The sequence below is a fragment of the Trachurus japonicus genome, chromosome 8 (genome assembly GCF_045865225.1).
Source record: "Trachurus japonicus isolate A0001 chromosome 8, Traja_1.0".
In the NCBI taxonomy this organism is placed as follows: domain Eukaryota; kingdom Metazoa; phylum Chordata; class Actinopteri; order Carangiformes; family Carangidae; genus Trachurus; species Trachurus japonicus.
Window position 1 is genome coordinate 26,310,687 of NC_140914.1, and position 26,888 is coordinate 26,337,574.

The 26,888-nt window shown below is 45.2% G+C and overlaps 3 protein-coding genes across 3 annotated transcripts in view; all 3 read right to left on the bottom strand.

The window, feature by feature from the left end:
- The window catches only part of LOC146983445 (scavenger receptor cysteine-rich domain-containing protein DMBT1-like), a 73,686-nt gene extending 47,251 nt beyond the window's left edge, over positions 1 to 26,435 (bottom strand). The window contains exon 1 of the mRNA XM_085785613.1: positions 26,082 to 26,435. Within this exon, the coding sequence (XP_085641739.1) occupies positions 26,082 to 26,280 (199 nt within the window). The 5' untranslated portion in view covers positions 26,281 to 26,435. The remainder of the gene's footprint in view (positions 1 to 26,081) is intronic.
- On the bottom strand, positions 8,246 to 14,776 carry LOC146983446 (uncharacterized). Its single transcript, XM_085785539.1, has 3 exons — positions 11,021 to 14,776; positions 10,644 to 10,750; positions 8,246 to 8,501 (listed from the first exon to the last, which is right to left on the bottom strand). Exons 1-3 carry the CDS (start codon positions 14,774 to 14,776, stop codon positions 8,246 to 8,248), a joined length of 4,119 nt encoding a protein of 1,372 aa, XP_085641665.1.
- LOC146983447 (uncharacterized) lies at positions 20,758 to 24,199 on the bottom strand. The gene is made up of 5 exons (XM_085785540.1): positions 24,160 to 24,199; positions 23,404 to 23,691; positions 22,665 to 22,988; positions 21,367 to 21,501; positions 20,758 to 21,261 (listed from the first exon to the last, which is right to left on the bottom strand). Exons 1-5 carry the CDS (start codon positions 24,197 to 24,199, stop codon positions 20,948 to 20,950), a joined length of 1,101 nt encoding a protein of 366 aa, XP_085641666.1. The 3' UTR covers positions 20,758 to 20,947.
- Positions 26,436 to 26,888: the final 453 nt, after the last annotated feature.

The following is a 26,888-nucleotide window of genomic DNA, read 5'->3' on the forward strand; positions in this document are numbered from 1 at the left end:
CGGTGCGGGGTAAGTTGTGCCATTTTAGAGAAAATACACTGGGGTAAATTGTGCTATTGATAATTGAAGTAAAATACAGATTCATTTTAATCTCACAAATGATAATGCAATATAAAAGCAAGACATTCAATACAAAAATTAAAGCCAGATAGCGGCGATGATCGGGCCCTCGCTTGTCCCCATGCAGTCGCGGAGGCCTGGGGCACGCTGGGGGCTGTGGCGCAAAGAAACGCAATGTTTTGTTCATCCACCAGGCTACGAGCACAACCAGACTGGGCAGGTGTGTTCAGGGGCGGTCCCTCATCACACGTTTTGACCAGTGCAGCCCGGCTCACGGTCAGTTTGGCAGTTTGGTAAGCTGTGGTGCGCCGAGATGGGTGTGGTGGCGCAGCAGGGGGAGGCATCACAGATTCAGCTTGGCGCAGTGGACGTTTCGTGCCAAAAAGCCGCGCAGAGTGTGCGCTGAGAGCCCGCCAGCTCCAACCTGGTCTACTCTCGGCGCAAGGCAAAGCGCAGCCGGCGCAGTGGTAGATTGGCTGACAGGCCCGCAGTGCGCACACGTCACCAAGACCTCACAGGCAGGTTTCCAGGTTCAGGCACATTTAGATGCAATAAATAATCACAACAAACATTCTTTAATAGGGGTGTGACGGACGAGATCTCGCAAGATTAAACTCGACGATATTTCTTGTCGCGTTAAAAATCTGTCTCGCGGGATTTTTTTTTTTTTTAAATGTTAAAACAATGTAAAGCAGGGTTTCCACTACCAGTTACCATTACAGTGACTCTACTCGACTCGGTTTAGGTGCTTTTCTTTTCAATCACAGCTGAGTTCTTCATACAGTAGTTCGTCCTCAGTAAAAACGAAACTTATCAACCAGCGTATCCAGCGTTTACCATTAAAGTCAGCTCACAAGTCCATGGATTCAGATAACGAGCAGGGGGGTCGATCCAGAGGAATTTGCAGTGATGCTGGGAGCAGGAAAAGGAGGACAAATGGTTTCCAGCATACTAAAATCCAACAACTCTGTTCAAAACAATCAGTCACACTTTATCATAGACACAGGGGGTCAAAAATGACATAAGGTTCGTACCATCAATATTTTTTCTGCATTATTACACTCTCTCCACTGAGGCATTGGTGATTCGAATGCTTAGAAGGAAAGATGCAACAGCTGTCAGGTTTGGTGAGTCTGTGTGCTTCAGTAGGGTGGACCACTTCTCCACAACAGGAGCGACTGAGTCAATTATGGCCTGTTGGCTTGGCAGAACCACACAGTGCTCGTCATAAAGAGCATCAAGGTCCAGAGGAGGAGGAGGAGGACTTGCGTTTTCTGTGGGCCTCTAGTCTGTGTACTTGGAGAGTTTGTTGGGGTGAACCCTCTGTGGACAAAAACATATCTATGAGGCTACAGGCAGATCAAGCTCAGCACAGAATAGACTCATGTAACCTAACAAGAAAAACATTTGCCTATTCACAGCAAAAAAAAAAAACGACTTTAGGTTATAGGCTACTTACCGCAACATGTTTCCTCAAGTTAGACGTTGAGTTTTTGAATGCTGAAATATCTGTTTGTTTTGGGAGACACAGAAGACACTGCATTATGTAACTGCTGTTTCGCATTGTCTGTAAACTAAACATGGTTTCACATTAACATCAATATATGAAGAGTTAATTTACATAAACAGTTTTTTATAAATTTACCAAAAATTAGTTTTTTCATTATTTTAAAAGGTCCAAAACCCAGGTTAAAGTCATACATGAAAATGTTATAATATAAAGCATAGGAAATCTGCTCCTCGTTCTGACAGCAGAGCAGTTCATGCATCTTTTTAACATTTAAATCTACAGAAAGGTTTTTCCTGCCAGGTGCACCGTGGCGAGCATAATGGCTGGCTCTGCAGGTAAATGTTTTCCTCTTTGCAGCTCTTTCCGCTGATTTCCGAGCACCACCACGACGTTCTGGCATTGGCATCCCATTCTTCCTCTAGTACTTTGCGATAGGCGATCTTTCTTGACACCTACAATAACAGAATAAATTCTATCACAACCATTATTTACAAAACTAGTCAGATCAAAATGATTGACATAAAAAATAGCCAACCGTTAATGTTGTTTTGAACTACAACATTCCTAAAATGAAATGAAACAAAATAAAATAAAGGGATCTTGATTTACCAATAGTCACATCATCTGAAAAAGAAAATATTGGCCTAATACAGAGCAGTATCTTTTTTATGAAAGACAATTGAGAAATGATGAAAGCTTCACTGCAACTTTGGATAAAATCTAGGGGCAAAACTTGGCTATGGTGACCCCATCATGAGGAGGACACAAAACCAACAATTTCATGCTCCCCCCATGATGGGGTCACCATACCAACAGGTTTTGCTCTACAAATAAGCATACATGTGTTAAGTTACTCTATTTTAACAATAAACAAAAGGCCTCACATACAGTATGTCCGACCCCTCATTTCTCTTATTTTTCTAGTAAGAAACGGTTAATAACTCAGAGCAGGAGATTGATAAAACGATGACGGTGACACCTACACTAGAGGCAATTACACCCCGCCTTTCCGAAAATAGACTTAGATTCTTCGTAATAGTTTCCTATTTTTTCTAAAGACCCCGCTATTCCGAAAAGGCTATTGGGGAAAACCCACCACAGGTAGCGGTGGCTTTAATGGTGTTTCGGAACAACGGTGTTTCGGAAATAGCTGCCCCGCCATCCCCACCCATGCAGTGCAGTCCCATTAAGGAATATCAGAGGATAAACATACTTGGACATAGATACGGTATGATCAGCTGTAACAACGGCCCTGCTAAAAAAAAAAAAAAAAAAAAAAAAAGGATGTGGGTTGGTTCAGCTGCAGCTCCAAAGCTGTCAGAGGAGCCTCTGCTGTCCCTCCGGTTACACCCCGCCTTTCCGAAGCCCCGCCTTTCCGACAATAGACTTCCATTCATCGTAATAGCGGGGTTTTCTATTTTTTCTAAAGACCCCGCTATTCCGAAAAGGCTATTGGGGGAGACCCCCAGTGCGCAGTGCGCATTGATCCTTTTTTCCTTTTTGGGGTCGAAACGGATCATGTGCATAATTAACTGCAAAACAAGCAAATAGCCTACTTCATATGACATATAATGTTCATTATGCTTCTAGCCTGTCTAGTCTCTACCTGGTCTTTTTACTAAACTTAACCAACTCCTTTCTTCATTGCCTAAGCCCAACCAAAGCATCTCCCTCAGTCAACTGTCAGCACGAGCGGCGGCTGCAGCAGCCTCGCGCCCCTGTGAGCTCAAGCCGGGTTCAGCCGCGCTCGAGCGGAGCAGGGGGGGAGAAAAAAGTGTATTTCTTTTACTGTGTGGGAGATCTCCAACAACGAAGTCGGGGAGAAAGCAAGTGGGACAGATCTGCCCAGTCCCTGAGCAGCGCACGTTTCACAGACAAGCCACAAAGCAGAATGTAAACAACGTCACGCGGTTCAGCACCTTGGACAGCTGCGGGGGGGAGGAGGGCTGTCGGAGTAGCGGTGTTTCGAAGTGGGGGTATTTCGGAACAGCGGGGTGTCGAAGTGGAGGTGTGTCGGAATGGAGGGCTGTCCCCTGTCCCTCCCTCTTCAGTTTGGCTGCACTTTGTATAATAACAGTTAAACATTGTAAGATCTAGCTGCTAATGCTGCTCAGCTGTAAAACCGTGTGTGTTTTATAACAGCAGAAAAAAACAAAAACAACTATGTCGATCATCCTCCGGGCTCAAGCCTAGTCACAGACACTCAATAGTGCGTTAGAGCCAGGTTTGTCCGCTTTTGTGTATACCGTATTGTGACAACCCCAAGCGGTTGTGTGTATGTGTGTGTGTGTGCGGCGCCCCTCTCGCTCTCCTGTCTCTCCTTCCCTCAGGATTACTCATGGGCCTCCGGTGTGCGTGCCGTAGGGGGGCGTGGCTATGTTCCTAAAAGCCGGGTGGAGATCGCCGTCTCCCTCTCTCTCATCCCATTCATGACCTGGCGTCCTGCAGCTCCCCCGCTGCGACTGTCCTCTTGGTTTTAATGCACAGACAACACCTACATATCCATCCATGCACCCGCACCCACCACTGATATCCTCCACTACTGATTGTTTACCTTTGATTGTTGTTCCAAATAAATAAGATTATTGTCGGCACCTTCCCCTCTCCGCGTGTTGTTTGTCAGGAAAAGGAGCCAGTCCTGACAAATGGGGGCTCGTCCGAGTCTTGGTTCACCTGTGAAGGGTAGGTGATACACTGGATGCGCATTTTTTCTGGAGGTTCCCGTTAGGCGAAGGACACGTCTCCTTTGGGATTGTGTCTGTTTGTTTTTTTTTGTCAGTAGTGTTGTGGGGAGCGGCTAGCGTTGGTTGCGCGAGCAATCATCTCGGGGGCACTCCGTGGGGTCGCCGCTGGTGGTCCCCGCTGGTTTTGTGCTTAATCAGCCCGCTGCAGAACCACATGAAGACCAGTGTTGAGTTTAGTTAGATTCTGGATAGGCAGTGAGGGGAACGCTCTGGGGGGCATTGTCTGCTCAAGTGCGCATAGCGGTGTGGATCCGGCTCTACGGTGAATATGAGTGATTTGTCAGCTTTCTATGATGCGCCCTCTGCGGTGTTTTTGGAATCGTGTAAGAAAGAGGAGTTGCTTGAAATTGCGGGACATTATGAGATTGAGTTGGAAGAGGGAATCCTGAAGGATGAGTTGGGTTACATGCTGCTATTCAGACATGCCGCTATTTCGACATTGACTTCTAATTGTCGGAATAGCGGCATTAACATTATTTTTTAAGCGTCCCACTATTCCGACATTTTTTTTTTTCATTGTCGGAGTAGCGGCACTTTACTATTTTTCAAACATTCCGCTTTTCCGACATTGATTGATTACGTTATAGTCAGAGTGTCATTCTGATTTATTTTTATTTTTTCATCTGAGACACTGTTTCTCATACACAAATACATAGGCCTATTAGAGAAGAAAAAACAAACCCTCCAAGTTTAAAAACACACCAGCAGCAGCACACACTGATCTGCAGAGCTGAGACTGTTATTATTCTGTCACCTGAGTTTATCCTGCTGCTTTACATTGTTTTAACATAGGTAAAAGAAGAAAAAAAAGATTGTCTGGAATAAAGGGGCAGATTACATAAGATTATTCTTTTTTCTGCTCCCTTTTGTTGAGATTTGGGAGGTTTTTGCCTGATTTATTGCCCGATGCCATGTATCTCGCTTTCTTTCCCCCTCCCTCCGCCCGTTGTCTTCGTTGTCACTTTGTTGTCGCTCCACAGAGAGCACATGGCTAATTAATATGCACGTGCTGACCATATGGTTGTGTAGGCATTCCGGGACGGAGGTGTGTTCACGTGCGCAACTGCGCACCATTCTTGGATACCAGTGATCAAAGTTGAGGTGCAGAGTTGTGCACGCACAGTTTGATAGATCTGAAAAAGGTGTAAATATTTTGGGCTGTCTTTTCACCGTAGGCCTAAGCAAAACATTTAGTAGCAGCAGTTTTACACTGCTTACTTACAGTTTTCATAAATGAGGCCCCAGGCCATAAGCCCAGAGCCCAGGCGCTCACAGCTGCAGCTTCTCCTCGGCTCATCCGCGGCGCTGTCCGTGGTGCTGAAGGTCACAGGTTAACTTGACAAACAAACTGCAGCATAGTTCTGTTTGTTTATCATATGTGTCAGTTTTGTTTGCTTGATAGTTGAGTTGTTGAGATTAAGAACATCACTCATCAAACCAGTGATAGACATGCTGAAAAGAAAAGAGAGAGAGAGACGCGCCTGGGTATCGCAGCTGTAAAAAAAAAAAAAAAAAAAAAAAGACGTGTCGGAATAGCGGTATCAAAAAGTGTCGGACTACCGGTATGTCTAGATAGAGGGATGTCGTAATAGCGGGATGTCTAAATAGTGACATGTCGGAATAGTGGGATGTCTGAATAGCGGGCGGACCCCGATGAGTTGAAGGTGTTTGTGTTGTTGACATTGTTTGAAAGAGGTGTGTTTCAGAAAGGGCCAGGGGTTGAGCCAGCGGTATCAAAGAGAGAGCCGGGGGCTGCGGCGCTGGTTGAGCAGGCTGAGAGGCTCACGTTTGCGCAAGAGAGGGAAAGAGCAGGATGGCAGAAAGACCTCTTGGAGTTGCAGTTAGAGGTGGAGCGGACAAAGCTGAGGGTTTTGGACCGAAATGAGAGGGATCCTGGCGCGTCTGGGTCTGTGGCTGAGCGTGAGGGCAGAGACTTGACGGCGAGTCTGCGCCTTGTGCCTAAATTTAATGAGCGAGATCCTGATACTTTTTTCACGTTGTTTGAGCGCGTGGCAGATGCCAGGCGGTGGCCAGATGTTGATAGGGTTCTCCTGCTGCAGTGCGTCCTCACGGGTAAGGCGCAGGAGGCTTACTCGGCTGTGTGCGCGCAGGAGGGTTTGACTTATGACATGGTGAAGTCAGCCGTCCTCAAGGCGTATGAGCTCGTTCCAGAGGCATATCGCCAGAGGTTTAGACAGTGGGTGAAGGTTGATAAACAAACTAATGTGGAGTTTGTGCGCGATTTGACCACTCATTTTCACCGCTGGTGTTCCGCGGAAAAAGTGAATTCATTTGATGGTCTGTGTGAACTGATAATCAAGGAGCAGTTTAAAAATGTTGTTCCTCAGCGCGTAGCCGCCTACTTAAATGAAAGAGGGCCAGCTACTGCGCTTAAAGCAGCTGAATTGGCTGATGATTTCTTGCTGACGCACAAGTCTGGTTTTGCTGAGGGGCGCGAGCGCGCTGTGGATGACAGTAGGTTTACGCGCAGCCGTTTTTTCAAACCTGTTCCGGCCCGTGGCGCGCCTGTCTCTGTGCGCCCAGGACGTTCAAATTTGTGCAATTTTTGTCGTGGGGAAGGTCATTGGAAGGACCAGTGTCCTTTGCTCAGGCGAAAAAATTTTGCGCCTTCCCCAGCTCCTGCTATGTTGTGTGCAAGTGTGCGAGAGGAAAAGGCAGTGGAGGCGACCGTCAGTGACAAGTCTGGGTTTGAGCCTTTCATCATAAAGGCGCGTGTGTCCTTGGTGGGTAGTACTGAATGTGTTCCTGTGAGAGTGTTGCGTGACACAGGGGCCCGACATTCTTTCATCGTGCAGTCTGTGCTCCCTTTTTCCTCTGATACGCAGTCTGGAGATTTCATTGTGATGCGGGGGATGGAGCTTGGCTTCGTTCCCGTGCCACGCCATGATGTGGTGTTGGATTGTGATCTGGCTAAAGGTGTGTTTTCTGTGGGCGTGCGGCCTGAGTTGCCTTTGCCAGGCGTGTCAATGATTCTGGGAAATGATATTTGTGGTGGTCGAGTTTGGCCCAGTGGTCCCCCGCCACCTGTGGTGGTGTCCGAACCGGTGGCGTCTCACAGTTCAGCGCTTGAAGTTTTTCCTGTTTGTGCCATGACGCGCGCTCAGAGTAAATGTGCGTCTGTGCCAGCGGAGGCTGCGGCCTCGGTGGAACCGGTTGCGCTGCCTGATTTGCCTCCACTTGTGGTAAGAGAGGAGTGGATTAAGGCTCAGAAATCTGATGTTTCGTTGTCCTCACTGTGGGATCAGGTTGTGCCGCGTCACCAGGTTGGTGATGTAGCCCAGGGCTATTTTGTGCAGGATGGGATGTTGGTCCGCAAATGGTTGCCTTGTGATGAGGATGTTGTGGGAGCGCCTGTGTTTCAGGTGGTGGTGCCTCAGGATTTTCGTCCTCACGTTTTGAAAACGGCACATGATGAAAGTGGTCACTTTGGGGTGCGTAAAACGTATCTGTCGGTGCTTAAACATTTTTTTTGGCCGCGGGCCAAAAAAGAGGTGGCGGCGTACATTAAAACATGTCACGTCTGCCAGCTGACGGGGAAACCCAACCAGCGCGTAAAACCGGCACCGTTGCAGCCCATCTCTGTGGTGAGTGAGCCGTTTGAGTATCTGATAATAGACTGTGTGGGGCCGTTGCCTAGTGCCAAGTCGGGGTGTAAGTATTTGTTGACGGTCATGTGTCAGTGTACTCGATACCCAGCGGCTTATCCGCTTCGAACCATCACCACCAAAGCGGTAGTTAAAGCACTTGCACAGTTCATTTCAGTGTTCGGGATACCCAAGGTCATACAAAGTGATCGGGGGTCCAATTTTTCCTCGCATATGTTTGCGGAAGTGTTGAAATCGCTGGGGGTGAGCCATAACCAGTCCACTGCGTATCATGCGCAAAGTCAGGGCGCGTTAGAGCGGTTCCATCAGACGCTCAAGTCCTTGTTGCGCGCGTACTGTACGGAGTTGGATCGGGACTGGGAGGAGGGGCTCCCCTGGTTGATGTTGGCAGCGCGAGAAGCTGTGCAGGAGAGCACGGGCTTCAGTCCGAACGAATTGGTTTTTGGGCACTCGGTGCGCGGGCCGTTGGCAGCGCTGAAGGGTGGATTGGTTCCTGCCGAGGCGCCTCGAAACCTGATTGACTTTGTTAATGGTTTTCGGCACAGATTGTTTCGGGCGGGTCTGTTGGCAAAAGAAAAGCTGGGGCAGGCTCAAGTGAAAATGAAAGCCCAGTATGACCGGGGTACGGTGCGTCATGAGTATAGTCCTGGGGACCAGGTCCTCGCGCTGACACCGCTGGTCACGTCACCATTCCAGGCTAAGTTTGTTGGCCCATACACTGTGTCTGAAAAAATTTCTGATGTTAACTATCTTGTTGCTACACCAGGTCGAAGGAAGTCGTCCCAGTTGTATCATGTGAACCTGCTGAAGCCATATTACCAACGCTCGGGGCATGGTGAGTGCGTAAAAGGTGACGTTGGTGCAGCGCTCGCTGTGGACACCTGTAGTGTGGCGCAGGAGACAGACGGCGTTCCTGAGCCTGATGACAGTTTGTTGAGTGGTAGGTTGAAGAATTCTGAGTCTTTGTGTAATCTGCAGTCTCTGTTGTCACATCTGCCTGAAGAGCAGCGTGGTCAGTTGGTGGAGCTGATCGGTAGATTTCCGCAGCTTTTTGGTGATGTTCCTTCTCGTACTTCCTGGATTGTGCACGATATTGATGTGGGGGAAGCGCAGCCGATCAGACAGCGGTTTTACCGCATGGGTCCTGAGAAGCTGACGCACTTGAACACTGAGATTGATTACATGCTGAAAAATGATATTGCCATTCCATCTGCGGCCAGCTGGGCGTCTCCTTGTGTTTTGGTGCCTAAATCAGATAAAACTCTGCGATTTTGCACAGATATGAGGAAGGTTAATTCTGTCACTAAGTCCGATTCATTTCCATTACCGCGCATGGACGATTGCATAGACATGGTTGGGTCTGCCAAGTTTGTGTCCAAGTTCGACCTGCTCAAGGGCTATTGGCAGGTGCCCTTGTCAGAACGCGCGAGAGAAATTGCTTCATTTGTCACTCCTGCAGGCCTCTACTCATACACCGTTATGCCCTTGGTTTAAAGAATGCTCCGGCCACTTTTCAGCAGCTTATGAACCGTGTTGTGCATGGGTTAAAGGGCTTGTGGTAGGGCAGGCCTGAGTGAAGGATTGTAGGAGGCAGACTCATGAAGCAGGTTTCAATTATCAAAAATAGAGATTTATTTTTACAAAAAGTGCCACCAAAAATGCACAGTGAAATAAACAAAAAAAGATATTTACAAAAAGTCTTAAGGAAATAACAGTTAACTCAGCTTAACTGAAAATAACTCAACTCAAAAGTGAAAACACTGTGCACTCTCCTGCACACCTGATGTCCTCTCTCTCTGACACCACACACTCAACTGACTTCCCCTGCATGCTGGGAGTCTAAGACAGGAATCCACCTGGACTCAACCAAGCTGCAGGGAAGAATCGCATTTCTCCTGAAACAGGTAAGCATACACTTTTAATCTTCACTTCCTCACAAAGGGATTTTATATAATCTATATCACATACACACACATCTGTGCCACAATACATTATGGAATATCAAACATACACATTTAACACTCACACACATATCTCCATCCCCCCATAGATGGTTTACCCGATGACCTCACTGATGATGTCAACCAGGATATAAAAGCAGGAAGTACTGCACCTTTCCTCCTTTTGCCCCTGGACCACATGGTGAGTATAAAACAAAGAAACCAATAATGTATCTGTAAAACTTAATTGCACATAAACTGAGCTGAACCAATAAACATATTTAACTTAACATTACTTGTCTGTGTTTGATTTATCTGGACATGTTGATGTAAATGATCTGTACTTAATATACTGCAAACTCAAACCAAACCCGGGATAGGATGTGTCTGCATAATATTGTACTGGATAAACAAACTAAACAAGCAAGATAACTCAAATAGAAATGAACTGTAAAGGGACAAATGGTGTGGCCTCACCCACTTTGTCACACACCCCCCCCCTTAAAACCGTTACTCCTCAGAGTCACGGGACAGGAAGTCAGCTATGACATTTTCACGACCTGGTCGATACTGGACCTGAAAACGATAAGGTTGGAGAGACAAGTACCATCTTGTGATTCTAGCATTAGTGTCTTTCATTTTGTGGATCCACTGTAATGCACGATGATCAGACTCAAGAAGAAACTCTTTGCCAATAAGATAATATTTCAGAGTGTCTAAAGCCCACTTAATAGCTAGAGCTTCTTTTTCAACCGTGGAATACCTCATTTCTCTTGGAAAAAGCTTACGACTGATGTACTGCACAGGCAACTGGTTCCCCTCCTCACCCTGCAGTAACACCGCTCCGAGACCAACGTCAGAGGCATCTGTCTGCACAGCAAAGGGAAGAGTGAAATCTGGACATTGCAAAACAGGTTCTTGACACAAACAGTCTCTTAAGTCATTGAAAGCATTTTCACTTTCTTGAGTCCACTTAACCTTAACTGGGCTGGATTTACGAGTCATATCAGTCAATACAGCAGCCCTTGTTGAAAAGTCAGGAATGAGACGGCGATACCATCCAACCAACCCCAAGAATGACCGTAGCCTCCTCTTGGTGTTGGGCAATGGAGAAGCTGCAATCGCCTCCACCTTTCCTACCTGAGGCCGGATACCTCCACCTCCAATCACATAGCCAAGATACTGAACCTCTGGCTTGGCAATGTGACACTTCCTGGCGTTGATAACCAGGCCCGCACTCCTGATGCGCTGGAACACATCATCAAGATGTTGCATGTGCTCTTCCCAGGTTTGACTGAAGATGACGATGTCGTCAATGTAGGCCGCTGCATAGTCCTCTGCTCCTCTCAACATCTGATCCACTAACCTCTGAAATGTTGCTGGAGCTCCATGTAGACCGAAGGGCATCATTCTGAATCTGAACAGGCCACTTGGGACCCTGAATGTTGTGAAGTCCTTTGAAGAGTCTGTTAAGGGCACTTGCCAGTATCCCTTGCAGAGGTCAAGGGTCGTCAGGAAGCTGGCATTTCCCAAGCGCTCGATCAGTTCATCCACCCTCGGCATAGGATACGGATCAAAAGCAGACACAGCATTCAACTTTGAAAAATTGACACAAAATCTCAATTTAGTGTCGTCCTTCTTTGGGACCAACACTACAGGGCTGCACCACTCACTGTGAGACGGCTCGATGATCCCTGTAGCCAGCATCTCCTCCACTTCCTGCTTCAATTCAGGAACCAGCCTGGCTGGAATGCGGCAGGTTGTGTCCCTGATAGGCTGCTGTTCAGGTGACCGCAGGCGGATCTGATGTTCGATGAGGTGAGTACAACCTGGTTTAAGGCTGAAGAGCTCTTTTGTCATGTGGGCTTGCAGTTCCTGGCGTCTATCTGGTATGAGATGACTTACATCTGGAAACACAGCGGTCGCTGATGCCGATGGAAAATACTGCTCCTGCAGCTCTTCCTCATCAGTTACTGTGCGTGCCCACAAGGTGGCGGAGTTCTCTGGTTGGTCTCTCCACTCTTTCAACAGGTTTACATGGAACACCTGATGCTTTTTCCGGCGATCCGGCAGCAAGAGTTCATAGGTGACTGGACCCGTCTTCTTGTTGACAATGTATGGCCCCTGCCACTTGGCCAGAAGACCACTGTCAGATGTTGGCAGCAGAAGAAGAACTTTTTGGCCCTCCTGGAACACTCTCCTCCTTGAAGACTTGTCGTAACTCTGCTTCTGTCTCTCCTGTGCTTGAACCAGATTATTATTTGCAAGCTCTTGAAACATTTCTAATTTGTCTCTCATCTTCAGCACGTATGATAACTCACTGCATTGCTGTTGTGGCCTGGGACACTCCCAAGCCTCCTTCAGGACGTCCATTGGCCCCCTCACTGGATGACCATACAACAGCTGGAAAGGTGAGAAGCCGGTTGATGCTTGCGGGACTTCCCTGTATGCAAACAACAAAAATGGAAGCCACTGGTCCCAATCAGACCCAGAGTCATTAACAAACTTCCTCAGCATGGACTTGAGTGTCTTATTAAAGCGTTCAACGAGGCCGTCAGTCTGTGGATGGTAGGGGCTGGTCCTCACACCTTGAACTCCCAACAGACTGTACACCTCTTTTAGAAAACTTGATGTAAAGTTTGTACCTTGGTCTGTAATGATCTCCTTTGGAATGCCGACTCTGGAAAACAGTTGCATGAGACAGTTGACAATCTGGCGGGCCTTGATCTTCTTCAGGGGGAAGGCCTCAGGATATCTTGTGGCGTAGTCACAGACTACTAGTATATACTTATGGCCTCCACTACTCCTTTCTAGTGGGCCTACGATGTCCATGGCAATGCGGGAAAAGGGTGTATCAATGACGGGCATGTTAATCAGAGGAGCTCTTTCTCCCTTCCTGCCTGGAGCTGTTAGCTGACACTGTGGACAAGACTGGCAGTATTTAACCGTGTCAGAATACTGCTGGGGCCAATAGAAACGGGGGATCATTCTTGAAAATGTTTTTGCCTGCCCTAAATGTCCGGCCCAAGGGATAGAATGACTCAGGTTCAGGATTGTGGATCTCAAACTCTGGGGAATGACTAGCTGATCACTGATTTGACTACGGCGATACAGCTTGTCTCCTTTAATCACAAACACTTCCTTTCCTTTGTCTGTTACTTGGGTTGACTCAGGCACACATTTAGAAAACAAGGTTGTGAGTGTAGGGTCTTCTCTCTGTAACTTAGCAATGTCCCCTGGAATGGCAGAAATGTCAGGGTCTACAGGTTTGACTACATGCTCAGCTACCTTGGTTCCCCTCAATTTCTCCTGCCGCCTCTGTCTCCTGCTTTTCCGCTCTTTAAGCTGTCTGTGCTGAACAACAGGCACTTCCTCACTTGCAAATGGTAACTCCTCCCACCCTCCTGTTGAGCTGACCTGCTCTTGGCTGCTCTTGGATCTTGTGACCACCAGCAAACTGTCACTGGTGCAGCTAGCTCTGGCCTCACAAGACTGCCTTGCAATCAAATCGGCAAGAGTAGGAACATCACAGCCCAACACAACCTGATAGGGCAGATGTTCAAATACCCCCACTGATAGTGTATACTGTTGGCCATTAATCTGGATAGTTACCTCGGCTATGGGATAGCCTACTTTGTCACCATGGATACAAAAGACATCAACAGTTCCCCCACAAAAAACAACATCCTTTGGGAGACTGTCCTGCCTGACCAGGGTGCGGTCACTTCCTGAGTCTAAGAGGGCTACACAGGGTCTGTCCCCAATTAACACACCTATTGTGAGCTCCTCGCGGTGACATTCTAAGACATTATCCCCTTCTACCCCTTTAATAGTTAGCTGAGGAGCAAAACACATGTAATTTTTGCTAACATGTGTCTTAGGGCACTCTGTCTTAAAATGACCTTTCTGACCACAAGAATGACATGCTAAGAGAGCTTTATTTCTTGGCTCAAATTTAGCAGGGTTTGAAAAGGAGGGGCTATGTCTTATGGACCTAGGTCTCAACTCATTGCCGACAGTCTTACTTGGTGGTATGGGTGGGCGGGGGTTAGCTGGGAGGTATTCTTTTGGGGGGCGCCGTGCAGCCAGGAATGATTCAGCCAACTCTGCTGCTTCTCTGGAGGTCTTTGGGTTTCGTTCCTTGATCCAGGTGCGGAGCTCAGGATTCAGGCCTTTAAGGAACTGCTCCATGACGATGATGTCTCCAATTTGCTCCTTTGTCTTTTTCTTTGGTGTCATCCACTTGTCGTACAGGTCCTTGAGACGGACCTGGAGTTCTTTTGGGGTCTCCTCTTCTCCTGGAAAACTGGAACGGAACCTCACACGGTACGTTTCTGCACAGATTTCAAATTTCTGCAAAACAGCACCTTTAACTTTCTCATAGTCCAAAGTGTCATTAATGTCCATTGCCACATACGCTGACCGTGCTTTGCCAGCCAGCAGTGGGGCTAGGTGGAGAGCCCACTCCTCCTGTGGCCACTGGCAGGCATGAGCAATTCTCTCAAAGGTGATTAAATAGTGTTCAATGTCCTCACCTTCACTATATGGCTGCATCTTCGGGCCTTTCCAACCCGAAAACCTCACCAGACTGGGAGGCTGTCCTCCATCAGATGCTTGCTCTATAGAGTAGGTGGATGGGCCAGGTGCTCCTGCCTCGTCCCTAGGCAGCTGACGAACCACACGGTCCTGATGAACTTCCTGTTGGAGCTTGGTAAGCTGATGTTGGAATCGTTGCCACCTGTCCTCTTGTCGTCTTCCCTCCTGCTCTGCCTTGGCATCACGTTCTGCCTGCTGTTGTATTAGGCACCGCAGAAGACTTGAGAGCTCAGCCATGCTCTCTTCTTCCTCAGGTTGACCAGCTGCTGCTCCCTGCTGATCATCGACATCCTGGGACATGGTGGGCGCTGGTGAGCACTCGGCTGCTCCGAATTTCTTTCCTCTTCCTCTTCCTCTACCTGTACTTGACATATTCTTCACTGCCTCCTAATGGCCTGGGACCCACCAACTGCCACCATATGTGGTAGGGCAGGCCTGAGTGAAGGATTGTAGGAGGCAGACTCATGAAGCAGGTTTCAATTATCAAAAATAGAGATTTATTTTTACAAAAAGTGCCACCAAAAATGCACAGTGAAATAAACAAAAAAAGATATTTACAAAAAGTCTTAAGGAAATAACAGTTAACTCAGCTTAACTGAAAATAACTCAACTCAAAAGTGAAAACACTGTGCACTCTCCTGCACACCTGATGTCCTCTCTCTCTGACACCACACACTCAACTGACTTCCCCTGCATGCTGGGAGTCTAAGACAGGAATCCACCTGGACTCAACCAAGCTGCAGGGAAGAATCGCATTTCTCCTGAAACAGGTAAGCATACACTTTTAATCTTCACTTCCTCACAAAGGGATTTTATATAATCTATATCACATACACACACATCTGTGCCACAATACATTATGGAATATCAAACATACACATTTAACACTCACACACATATCTCCATCCCCCCATAGATGGTTTACCCGATGACCTCACTGATGATGTCAACCAGGATATAAAAGCAGGAAGTACTGCACCTTTCCTCCTTTTGCCCCTGGACCACATGGTGAGTATAAAACAAAGAAACCAATAATGTATCTGTAAAACTTAATTGCACATAAACTGAGCTGAACCAATAAACATATTTAACTTAACATTACTTGTCTGTGTTTGATTTATCTGGACATGTTGATGTAAATGATCTGTACTTAATATACTGCAAACTCAAACCAAACCCGGGATAGGATGTGTCTGCATAATATTGTACTGGATAAACAAACTAAACAAGCAAGATAACTCAAATAGAAATGAACTGTAAAGGGACAAATGGTGTGGCCTCACCCACTTTGTCACAGGGCTGTTCAGTGTATTTGGATGATCTGGTTGTGTATAGTGACACATGGCATTCACATTTACAGAGAGTGAAAGAGTTGTTTGAGAGGTTGGCTGAGGCCCAGTTGACAGTAAATTTAGCCAAATGTGAGTTTGCTAGAGCCACTGTTACTTACTTGGGGCGTGTGGTTGGTCAGGGTAATGTTGTTCCTGTTCAGGCTAAGGTGCAAGCTGTGTCTGAGTTTCCACCACCGACTCTGACTGAGCTACTGAAGGGTGGAGCTAAGTTTGTGTGGTCTACTGCGTGCCAGCAGGCCTTTGAGAATGTAAAGTCTTTACTGTGTTCCTGTCCTGTGTTGGCTGCTCCCCAGTTTGACCGACAGTTTGTCTTACAGGTTGATGCCAGCCAGGTCGGGGCCAGTGCCGTCCTTCTCCAGGGAGGGGACGAGGGGTTGTTGAGACCAGTCTGTTTTTTCTCGAGAAAGTTCAATCGACATCAGGCCAACTATTCAGTGATAGAAAAGGAGGCTTTGGGTCTCATTCTGGCCTTACAGCATTTTGAGGTGTACGTAGGTGGGACGGCACCTTTAATTGTTTACACAGATCACAACCCTTTGACATTCTTAGGTTCCTTGAAAACTCCAAATCAGAGACTGGTCAGGTGGTCTCTCTTTTTGCAGGGTTATGATTTAGACATACGCCATATTAAAGGGCAAGATAATATCCTGGCAGATGCTTTGTCTAGGGCGCCTCTGCCTTAGAGTTAATGGGGTATTGGGTCAGTTGTGCATTGTTAATCTTGTATGTATGATGACATGTGACTTTATCCCCGCTTTCACACTCCTGCTCCTCCGTCCTTTCAAACTCTTAAATAGGCTTCCCCGGTACCAGGTTGCAGAGTTCTGGGATGGCTGGGTGAGTTGGGTTGAGGTTTTTGCAGTGGGAATTGTTCATATAATTCATGTTATTTAGAGTATGGTTACAACTGTAAATGGTTAACATGGAGCTGGTCCTGCTACCCTTAACAGGTTGTGGGTTTACTGTGCCGGTTCCCCTTTGGGGTCCCGTCCTAAGGGGGGGGGTGTGACAACCCCAAGCGGTTGTGTGTATGTGTGTGTGTGTGCGGCGCCCCTCTCGCTCTCCTGTCTCTCCTTCCCTCAGGATTACTCATGGGCCTCCGGTGTGCGTGCCGTAGGGGGGCGTGGCTATGTTCCTAAAAGCCGGGTGGAGATCGCCGTCTCCCTCTCTCTCATCCCATTCATGACCTGGCGTCCTGCAGCTCCCCCGCTGCGACTGTCCTCTTGGTTTTAATGCACAGACAACACCTACATATCCATCCATGCACCCGCACCCACCACTGATATCCTCCACTACTGATTGTTTTACCTTTGATTGTTGTTCCAAATAAATAAGATTATTGTCGGCACCTTCCCCTCTCCGCGTGTTGTTTGTCAGGAAAAGGAGCCAGTCCTGACAGTATTCAAAGATGGCGATGCAACATGAGAGCCTCCGGTGGGTGCACCCACCGCCTATGTATTTGTAAACAACTCATTCTAAGTCACGAGACAGCTATCATTTGTATGCGGTTGTGATTAGACTTAGGTAAATACGTATTTATGAAAGCAGTATTTGATTTTTGCTAATAAAAAGTCAATTAAGTTACATACTGTCCCTTTTAACATGATGTGCAACAATGCATAGGAGTTTATGTAGGTTCTGCATATGACAACTGATCCTACACATTGCAAATGCTTCTCGGTACTGTTGATTCTAACCACAATGACTCACTTCTGCAAACAGTTTATGGTTTCTTTAAAAATAATTTTTAGCGGGCAACTTTTCTGGAAGTGTACATAGTGTGACCCAAGCCTGTCCAGAGACTAATATTTCTCTGTTGTTGCCCTCTCTCACCTTGTTCCTCAGGAGCCTGCTGCACCACACTATAATGACAGTATGTATTTGTATTGTGCACTGGGAAGACAACAAAATTGTCTCTATGTTTGGGATGCTGACTGTATTTTACAAATATTTTTTTTTTTTACATAATACAATTCATGCACAAATCTCCTGGTGCAGTTTAGAAAATGTGGCCCAAATCTGTTTGCAAGACACTCAAGTTTTTACAAAACTGCTCATAACATTCTCACATTCAGTTGACATTAGAGAGTTTTATTCATTTATTAGTTTGGTTTAACAAAGCAAGGAAAATGTCTAAACCAACCACATAGTTTGACCCACATGAGTGTATCCTAAAATAGTGCAGCCTCAGTTAAAATGAGAACCTTCTGAACATTTGACAGTTTGTGTTGACAAGACTATGGCATAAAGCCACTAACTCTATTTAAGGCTAGTGGCTAAATCTAACAACATCGTTGCCAGTTAGATATTGTATGTATGTACAATCATATACAGATATATATGTACAGACTTGCAATAAAAATATATGTTCAGACTTGCAATAAAAAGCTAAATAAAACAAAAACTAAAACTAAAACTGGCTAAACAGTGTAGAGGTAAGATCTTAAGCCCGAGCCCGAGCCCGAGCCCGAGCGGGTCGGGCCGGGCCGGGCTTCTCTCTTGCTGACTTTTTTTTTTTTTTTTTTTAATATAGGCTATGTTTATAGAAATGTATAAACGATGTGTGGAGATACTAAACTGAGGAATACTTGTTATAAAATAAATAATTAGGGGAAAAAAAAAACAGAGAGGGCGCTGTAAGGTAATTGCTATTTAACTAAACAGGACAGGATGCTGAACTTCGTCAGATGGAGTTAGAACGGGCAGACAGAGAGAGGAGGGACAGGGAAGTGAGAAGCTGAAGTTAGACCACAGCTGTGACAGACAGGGTGACCGGGTGATGATCAGTAATGCAGCGCAGTCCGTGGTGTGGAAGATCAGCCTGACAAATACACACACACGTAGGCTACTATCAGACAATCAGCGATTGAGGACGATTATTTTTTTTCTTGCCGATACAGTATAAAATAGCGAGCCTACACCAGCCACGTCCACTGTGCTCTGGCTCAGCTCAGCTGAACTGATCAGCTGAACTTTTAAACAAAGTGCAGGCCAGAGAGAGAACTAGTGAGGCTCCTCTGACAGCTGCAGGTGAGCCGCAGGTGAACTACACGTCAGCTGGCTGGAGAGAGTAGCGTCTCTCTCTCTCTCCCTCTCTCTGTCTCTCTCTCTCTCTCTCTGCAGCACCGGCCTTGGAGGTGATGCGCGCTGTCTGTCTGTGTGTTTGTCGGTCTGATCTTCCACATGGACTCTGCTACAGGAACCAACATCAGGAACCAATGTCAATTTGATGTTTACAATCGAGCAATTATAGAGCAGCACAAATCTCAGCGGCATCGCAGGGTAATCGTGGTGGAGAGCAATCGTAGAACGACGTGCAATTAGTGGGGGTCTGAGACTGATCTGAGACGTAGGACTGAAGAGGGAAGCTCGTGCAGTTTGAGATGTGAACAGACGAATAGTCTTGCAGTGTAAGCCCAAGATTTTAAGCCCAAGTCTGTCTATTATCCACCCCGTCATTGCTCTTCTTTGTCTCTCTGCGCGCGCTCTCTCTCTCTCTGCGCTCTCTCTCTCTCCCTCTCCCCGTCTCTCTCTCTGCGCTCTCTCTCTCTCTCTCTCTCTCTCTCTCTCTCTCTCTCTTAAAGTGCCGCGCTAGATTAAGGACGTACTCTGAGTCCTCACAAATAAAATATGAAATGTCGGGTTTGGTTCGGGCTCGGGCCTGCAAATCAAGTTAATTGCTCGGGTTCGGGTCGGGTCGGGCTTTAATCCCGCGGGCCTGGGTCGGGTCGGGCTGGATTTTTTAGGCCCGATCTTACCTCTAAAACAGTGGCTCCCGCTTGATTAATGGTGGGCAAGTGGGATCTCTACTGGTGACCTTATAAATGTTCTTCATTTGGAAAGCTATCTTTTTTTCTTTTCTTTAGCTTAATCTGAACATACAGTACAGTCAACAGATCCAAAGTGTCTTTTTCTCCTGATGGAAAAATTCTAACGCACTTCACTTTAATTAAACTTTACTTTTGGTTCATGCAGGGCCGTTGCTGGGAATTCTGGGGCCCCTTAAAGAACACTAAAGTGGGCCCCTACCCCCTAACTTGTCCAGTTTTTTGTTTTATTTTTTGTCTTTTTTTCGAGTACGTATGTATTATAATTTTTTATTTAGCCTACTTTGTTTTGATGCTAATGCAGCATTACTATGAGTATTAGTCAGGGTCTTATGCAGAATAATTCAGTCATACAAATATTAGACTACTGGGGTTTTTTGTGGGCCCCACTGGGCGCTGGGCCTCTAGAATTATCATCATCTTTCTCCCCTATACAACGGCCCTGGGTTCATGCTCCACTGATTTCATCTGTAGCCTTCAACTCTCAAGGGAAAGTAGAAAAATACAGCCACTAACTCTATTTAAGGCTAGTGGCTAAATCTAACAACATCGTTGCCAGTTAGATATTGTATGTATGTACAACCTACAGATATATATGTACAGACTTGCAATAAAAAGCTAAATAAAATGAAAACTAAAACTAAAACTGGCTAAACAGTGGCTCCCGCTTGATTAATGGTGGGTTATCTACTGGTGACCTAAATGTTCTTCATTGGGGAAGCTATCTTTTTTTTATTTATTTTTTTAGCTTAATCTGAACATACAGTACAGTCAACAGATCCAAAGTGTCTTTTACTGATGGAAAAATTCAAACGCAATTCAAACGCAATTCACTTTCATCAGACTTTACTTTTGGTCCATGCTCCACTGATTTCATCTGTAGCCTTCAACTCTCAAGGGAAAGTAGAAAAATACAGCAATCCCTGTTATTGTTACGCTACATTTCCAATGTTGATTTAAGTGGAAAAACGATAAATGTGGTTGTTTTCTTATTTTCATATTTAGTTTTTAAAACTCCTGTACGGAGCTTTTAACTGGACAAGCAAAAGTCTCTGGTTTCTGCTGATGTGTCTCTGTCACCTACAACAGCAAATGAGCCCATCAGTGTGAAGATACGCTATTTCTAAGTAGTCTAATTCTATACCTCTGGAAGGCATGGTCGGGTCGGACCACTGACAAAACGATACGAATAGATACATTACGCTGCTACAAAAAAAAGCAAAACAAATCTACACGCACTGGCCAGACAGCCTCCATACTTAGTCTGTATTCATCACTTGACTACTAGACATCTAAAAGTTCTGATAAATGTCCTCATCTTTTTCAATAATGTCCACGGATGGAGTCACATTTACATAGTCATCTTCATCATCACTAGTTTCTTCTTCATCATCACTAGTTTCTTCTTCATCAGCACCAGTTTCTTCTTCATCATCTTTTCCGTTGTCCTCCGCACTGAAACATGTCTCTATGGGCTTTATGTAATCTTTGGCAGCGTCCACATCCTCGTAGTCATATTTGTCATCGTTCTCTTGATCAATATTCTCATAGTCATTGCCGTCATCATCATCATCATCATCATTATCATTATATTCGTTTTCAACCACTGAAATGCAAAGCATCACAAGAAAATGTGAATACATATGTAAGCACTTTTATTAAAGTGTGTATTTCAATGTTGTAAACTGTGTGTGTCCTGGTGAGCACCAACCTTGACTGAAAATGAAAACATCAGGCTTGTCGTCTTGTTTTCTTTTCCTGCGCACCAGACAAACCACCAACAAGACGAGTAAGAGCAGCACCACCATCCCAGCACTTAATAAGGAGGCCAACAGCATCAAAGGCACTAGGGGAGAAGCATTAAAGAGTTAATCCCAGAAGACATGACTAATTGTCTCCACATGCCATGTTCTGTTGAGTGTACAGTTTTTAGACTTCCCCTTTCAGAATAATCTATAAATAATCAAAAGCGGTTCTTAATATATCAGGGCATATCTGGTTAGTAACCTCCTCCCAGACTACTTCTGCTTCATCAGTCTGTGGAGATATGTTGCTGTTACCATATATTCAGCCACTGTGAGCTTGACCAAAACATCAGTTTCCTCCTGGAAAAAGTTTGGCTGTCTGGCGTCACTGTCTCCCTCGCGTCTCGCCTGCAGCGCATTTAAAAGTGAGGAGAGGAGCTTGTTTGATTGTCGTGGAAGCGCCGTACACCACGCAGCGCCGAGAGCGGAGCCATTTCCCTTTTGGCGCCGTTGTTAACCGATTGTGTCGTTCACACCAGCAGCACGTGACGCACACGTTTGCGGCCGGCTCACACCCTGCAGCGATCATTTCGGGGTCTGGTGTGTTTTGTTTAGGGACGAGGACTGTTATGGTGCGTTCAAGGAAACTCGTATTTTTTCGACCGTGAAGTGGTACCAATTCGATCTGGTACGAGTTCACCAGTCGGAAGTTACGAGTGGCCGTTAAAGTGACTTTCACCGGTAAAACAGGTCGGAAAAACACGAGTGGGTTGCCTGAAACGCTACAAAGTTGTAAGTTGTGACTTGAAGCTGTAATTTACGATTTCAAAAGCCTGCCCGGAACGCAGCATTAGCGAAAACGACCGAACCACTTACTTCTGCTTTAAGTTAATAGTGGAGCTGTGCATAGAGCCCATTATCTACTAATATGAAAGTCACGAGAGCCATTTTTTGTATTAAGTACTTCTGCTTTTGACACTTAAATGTGCTTTCATGGCCTTTCATTGAAACACAGAGTGACATACTTAAACTAATTTGGTAAAAAACCACAAAAAAGAGTTTGTTTCTGTTTCTGCCCACTCCCACATGCTCCTGTGATATTTTTTCTCTAACTTGTTGAAGAAAATTATGGTAAAATAGAAAGTTAAAAAGAATAACTGAAAACCCTGTCGGACATGTTATCTATGAGTACACATGCTGCATCAGGAACACAACAGTGCCATTGTCAAATAATGTTAAAATGATGAGCTTAAATTCTACTTACACTTGATAACAATGCTTATTGGTGTTGTATCTGGAGATCTGAATGTCCTTGCGGACAATGTGACTTCATACACACAGCTGTAGTTGCCCTGGTGTTCATACTCAGCTGCAGGGAACTCAAAGGAGGCTGAGTGGTTGACTGCAGGCTTGGTGGCAGTGGTGTTGGAACCAGAGAAGATGAGAGAGAAAACACCACCAGGATAGTGTGAGGAAATAAAGCAGGTGATTATGAAGCTGTAACCCTTTGTGACCTGTGCATCTTCAGGACTCCAGACCAGCCCTCCATCAGGAGTAGTCACGGAGATGTTGGGCTGCTGCAGGGGCACTGTGTAAAATGAAAATAAAAGACAGATATGGTATATTGCAAACAATACATTTTTCAATGCAAAGGGAAAATCACTAATGGCTAGGGTGGCATTTCATTGCATCACCTTTTTGGCAATTTGGGGCAGTGGAAACACAAACAATAACAAATCCATACCATAATCTACAGTAAGAACTTAATCTTAATTAGTTAATTGCTCTTGGGTGCCCCCATTACCATTTAAATTCATATGGTGAGATTGTTCTCAACCATCCATCCATCTATTGTCTATACTGCTCATCCACGCAGGGTCAGGTCCTACTGATTACAATTAATTTGGTAAGTTTTGAAAATATCGCTTTCATTCACAGAATCTCTGCTCTTTTATGTTTTCTTATTTTATTATGTATGACACTGATTTATTTGCTTTTCTTACCAGCGACGGAGATACTGACAGAGTCACTTTGAGGAGATCTGAAGTCTCGTCCTGAATACTGATACTGACACTGGTACCGTCCTTCTCTATCAAGGTCCACTTCACGGATGTTGAAGGTGGCAGAGTTGGAGCTTGATGTTTGAGTCTTTCTGAATGATCCTGGTGTCTGCTGCAGAGTGAATGTTCCACCTAAATGCCGGGTTGAGATGGAACAGGTGATGCCAACATCCTGACCCCAGGTAACCACACCAGCAGGCTTTGTGGAGATGTTGGGCTTGGGAAAGGTCACTGAAAGAGCAGCACAATATTACAGCATTAAGTGTGTTTGAACTGAGCCATAATGAGTCTGACTTATTGATTTTCTACCCTTTAATGAACAACACAGGAAAATTTAACTGATTTTCTTACCAGTAACAGTAAGTCTGGCTACATCAGATTGCTGGGAGCTGAGAGTTTGACCCAAATTGTTTCTCTCATGTTGACATTGGTACAATCCCTCTTTGTCAAAATCCACATTGGAGATAGTGAATGCAGCAGAGTTGGTGCTTGACGTTTGGGTTTTTCTGAATGAGCCTGAAGACTTTGTCAGAATAAATGTTCCACCTACAAACTCAGCATAAGTGGAACAAGTGATGCTGACTTCCTGACCCCATGTGACCTCACCAGCAGGAGTAATGGAGATAGTTGGCTTTGGGAGGCTCCCTGAAGAAGTAACACAATAAACAGGTTAAGACACAACAAGAGACATGAATGTACTTTGGTTTTTGAGCTCAGTGAGCATGTAGTTGTAAAACATCCTCCTGAGTAACTGTCAACTGACAAAAAGGATGAGCCATTTCAAATAGGCAGCTGTCAAAGATGTATAGTTTACAGTACTCCTGTCTTTTATCTTTATTTATTGGGTTCTAATCCAGGTTTGGTTCCTTATGAGACTGCAAAGCTAGTTGCATCACAGTGGCACAATCTGTCTGTCTGTTTTGTTACCGAACTGAACAAATCAGTTTACAAATATAAACTTGAAGAAAGTTCGAGTGTTACTGTTTGAAGCAGAAAAAGTCAAAACAGACCAGGAAAAAAACATGTGGTAGAATCATACATTTCATTTCTATTGAAAAAAGAAGAGCAGCCCTGATTTTTTTTTTAGACGGATAACCATGTTTCAGTAGCCAGGTTTACATGCAGAGTTTTTTCATTCTGATTCAAAGCATTCCGAATGAAGATTTCAAGAGTTCACATGTGACGTGATCAGTATTGGTAATTACGGTGTTAGAGTATAACAGTGTTACTAACAGCGTTATTTTTTTAAGTAACGAGTAATCTAATTAATTACTTTTCCCATCGTTGCAACGCCGTTGCCATTACTGAAAATGTTAAGTGGCGCGTTACTACAGTTTGGTTGAATAAAACGCAAGGTGTCAGGTTTTGGCCACACATCAACTGCCTCAGGACAGGGTATGACAGCGAGCTAAGGTAACGTTAGCTAAAATTTTACAGATAAAAACACGCGTTGTTTCATCAGCATCAGTACAGAACTGAAATGAGAGGGGAAAAGGCTTTATGCACAGCTCCACAGCTCCAGAATCCAGGTGTGTCTGACCATTGTTGTGACTACAGACACACCTGGATTAATCAGTTTGTCCAATAATGTAAGACAGGAAATAAAGGAGCTGGTTTAAATTCAGGAAGTAGTGGAGCTATAGGCTGCACAAAGCCTATTCAATCAACCTTTATTTATTGGGAGCATTGGGGGAAAAAAATAACAACAACGTTTTAAAGTAACGGAAAAGTTACTTTCTCAGTCACGCATTACTTTTTGGTTTAAGTAACTCGGTTACTAACTGAGTTACTTTTTAAATGAAGTAACTAGTAACATTAACTAGTTACTATTTTTCAGTAACTTGCACAACACTGGACGTGATCTATTAAGATGTGGTGTTTACATGTACCATTGTGTTTATTCAGAACGGACGCTTTACAGCTGTGTGACATGCACAGATTGGCTGAAACAGCCCGAACAGATGTGCTGGTTTGAGCCGGGTTTGGACCAACAATAAATGCTAGTGAGTTGAGCCACCTCAACATCACATGACTGATCAAAGGTGGAAATCTATCGTCCGTTTAGTACAGACATTTTCATTGTTTTGACACTTTTATTCAAGCATTTGCAAGTTAGGAAACTATAGTTTACATCAAGCACAGACAGAACGCAACCAGACAACATTCCGTTTCATAGTTACCATGATATAATTGTACTTTTGACTGGTTTGGGAGAAGGAATATTCTACCCCTCTAAAACTGAATACAATTCCATTTGGTTTGGGCCCGTTTATTCTGACTGAGGTGTTAAAATGGGACATTGTTGGGGTGGCATTTAGCTCACGTAGAGCTGCCACCCCATGTTGAGGCTATAGTCCTCACTGCAGGTGGCCCCGGTTCGAATCCCACATCGGGCAGCCCTTTCCTGCATGTCATTCCCCCTCTCTGCCTCCCCATTTCCTGTCTCTCTCTCAACTGTGCTGTTGATTAAAGGCAATGAAAAGCCAAAAAAATATACTTAGGAAAAAAAAAGAATGGACATTATTATTCAGTTTGGACATCTAGACCGATTCTTCTTCCGATTATTTGGCTCCATGTAAATCCACCTGGTGGGTAAAAAGTTACCTCTGTTACAATCTCACCTGAACAGACGACACCAGCGTCCTCACCATGGTTACAGTTGTGTGTCCCAAATCCACTGTGCTGACACTCACTCAGAGACATTTCACTTCCTGTACAGGCCACATCATCAAGCCAGATTTCCCCAGTTCCTTGTCCAAAACGGGCTGAATGAGGGGCACTGAGTGCTGTACTACAGCCCAACTCTCTGCACACCACCATGGCATCATTTAAGTCCCAGCTGTCATCACAGACTGTTCCCCAGATGTTGCTGTGATAGATTTCAACTCTTCCAGAGCACCGAGTAGATCCAGATCCAGCCAGTCTGACCTGAGCACCTATCAGGCACAAGACATAACAAACTAAACTTTAATAACTTCCTCAAAAATAGCATTTGATGTCACTTCTGTCAAATATGATTCATGTTTGTGTTTGAAAATTATTTCAGTCATATAAAAAGTAAAAACCAAACACAAGTGTACAAATTGGCTGTCATTTGTGACTGAATGAATATAAATTCCAGAGGAAACACACTGACAAAGAAATGATATTAAATGTGGATCAGTTATGTCATGTCCAACACCTGACCAGCTTCATCAGGTCAGTGTCAGCACTGATACTGATCAGGTGGGTTCAGGTTTCTGTAGCTCTTCAACATTTGTTTCTTGATCATCAAATCTAAAAACAGGCATTATACCAAGCTTTACATTTATTTGAAAAAGGCCACTGCTTGTAATCTACAGAAGTTCACACTCAAACTTCCTCATTGTGTTTCCTGTCCCCTGCCACAATCTGCTGCACTGGCGCTCACTTACAGATCTGTATTAACT

Coding starts and splice junctions, on each gene's coding strand:
- LOC146983446 (XM_085785539.1), bottom strand. CDS start 14,776: ATGTCCCAGGATGTCGATGATCAGCAGGGAGCAGCAGCTGGTCAACCT. Junction 10,751..11,020: donor GTGGAGGTATCCGGCCTCAG/GTAGGAAAGGTG, acceptor TTTGCTGTGCAG/ACAGATGCCTCTGACGTTGG. Junction 8,502..10,643: donor CTTTTTCCAAGAGAAATGAG/GTATTCCACGGT, acceptor TTTTGCCAACAG/ACCCGCCCGAAACAATCTGT.
- LOC146983447 (XM_085785540.1), bottom strand. CDS start 24,199: ATGTTTTACAACTACATGCTCACTGAGCTCAAAAACCAAA. Junction 22,989..23,403: donor TGTCAGTATCTCCGTCGCTG/GTAAGAAAAGCA, acceptor CATTTTACACAG/TGCCCCTGCAGCAGCCCAAC. Junction 21,502..22,664: donor AATAAGCATTGTTATCAAGT/GTAAGTAGAATT, acceptor CTTCTCCCCTAG/TGCCTTTGATGCTGTTGGCC.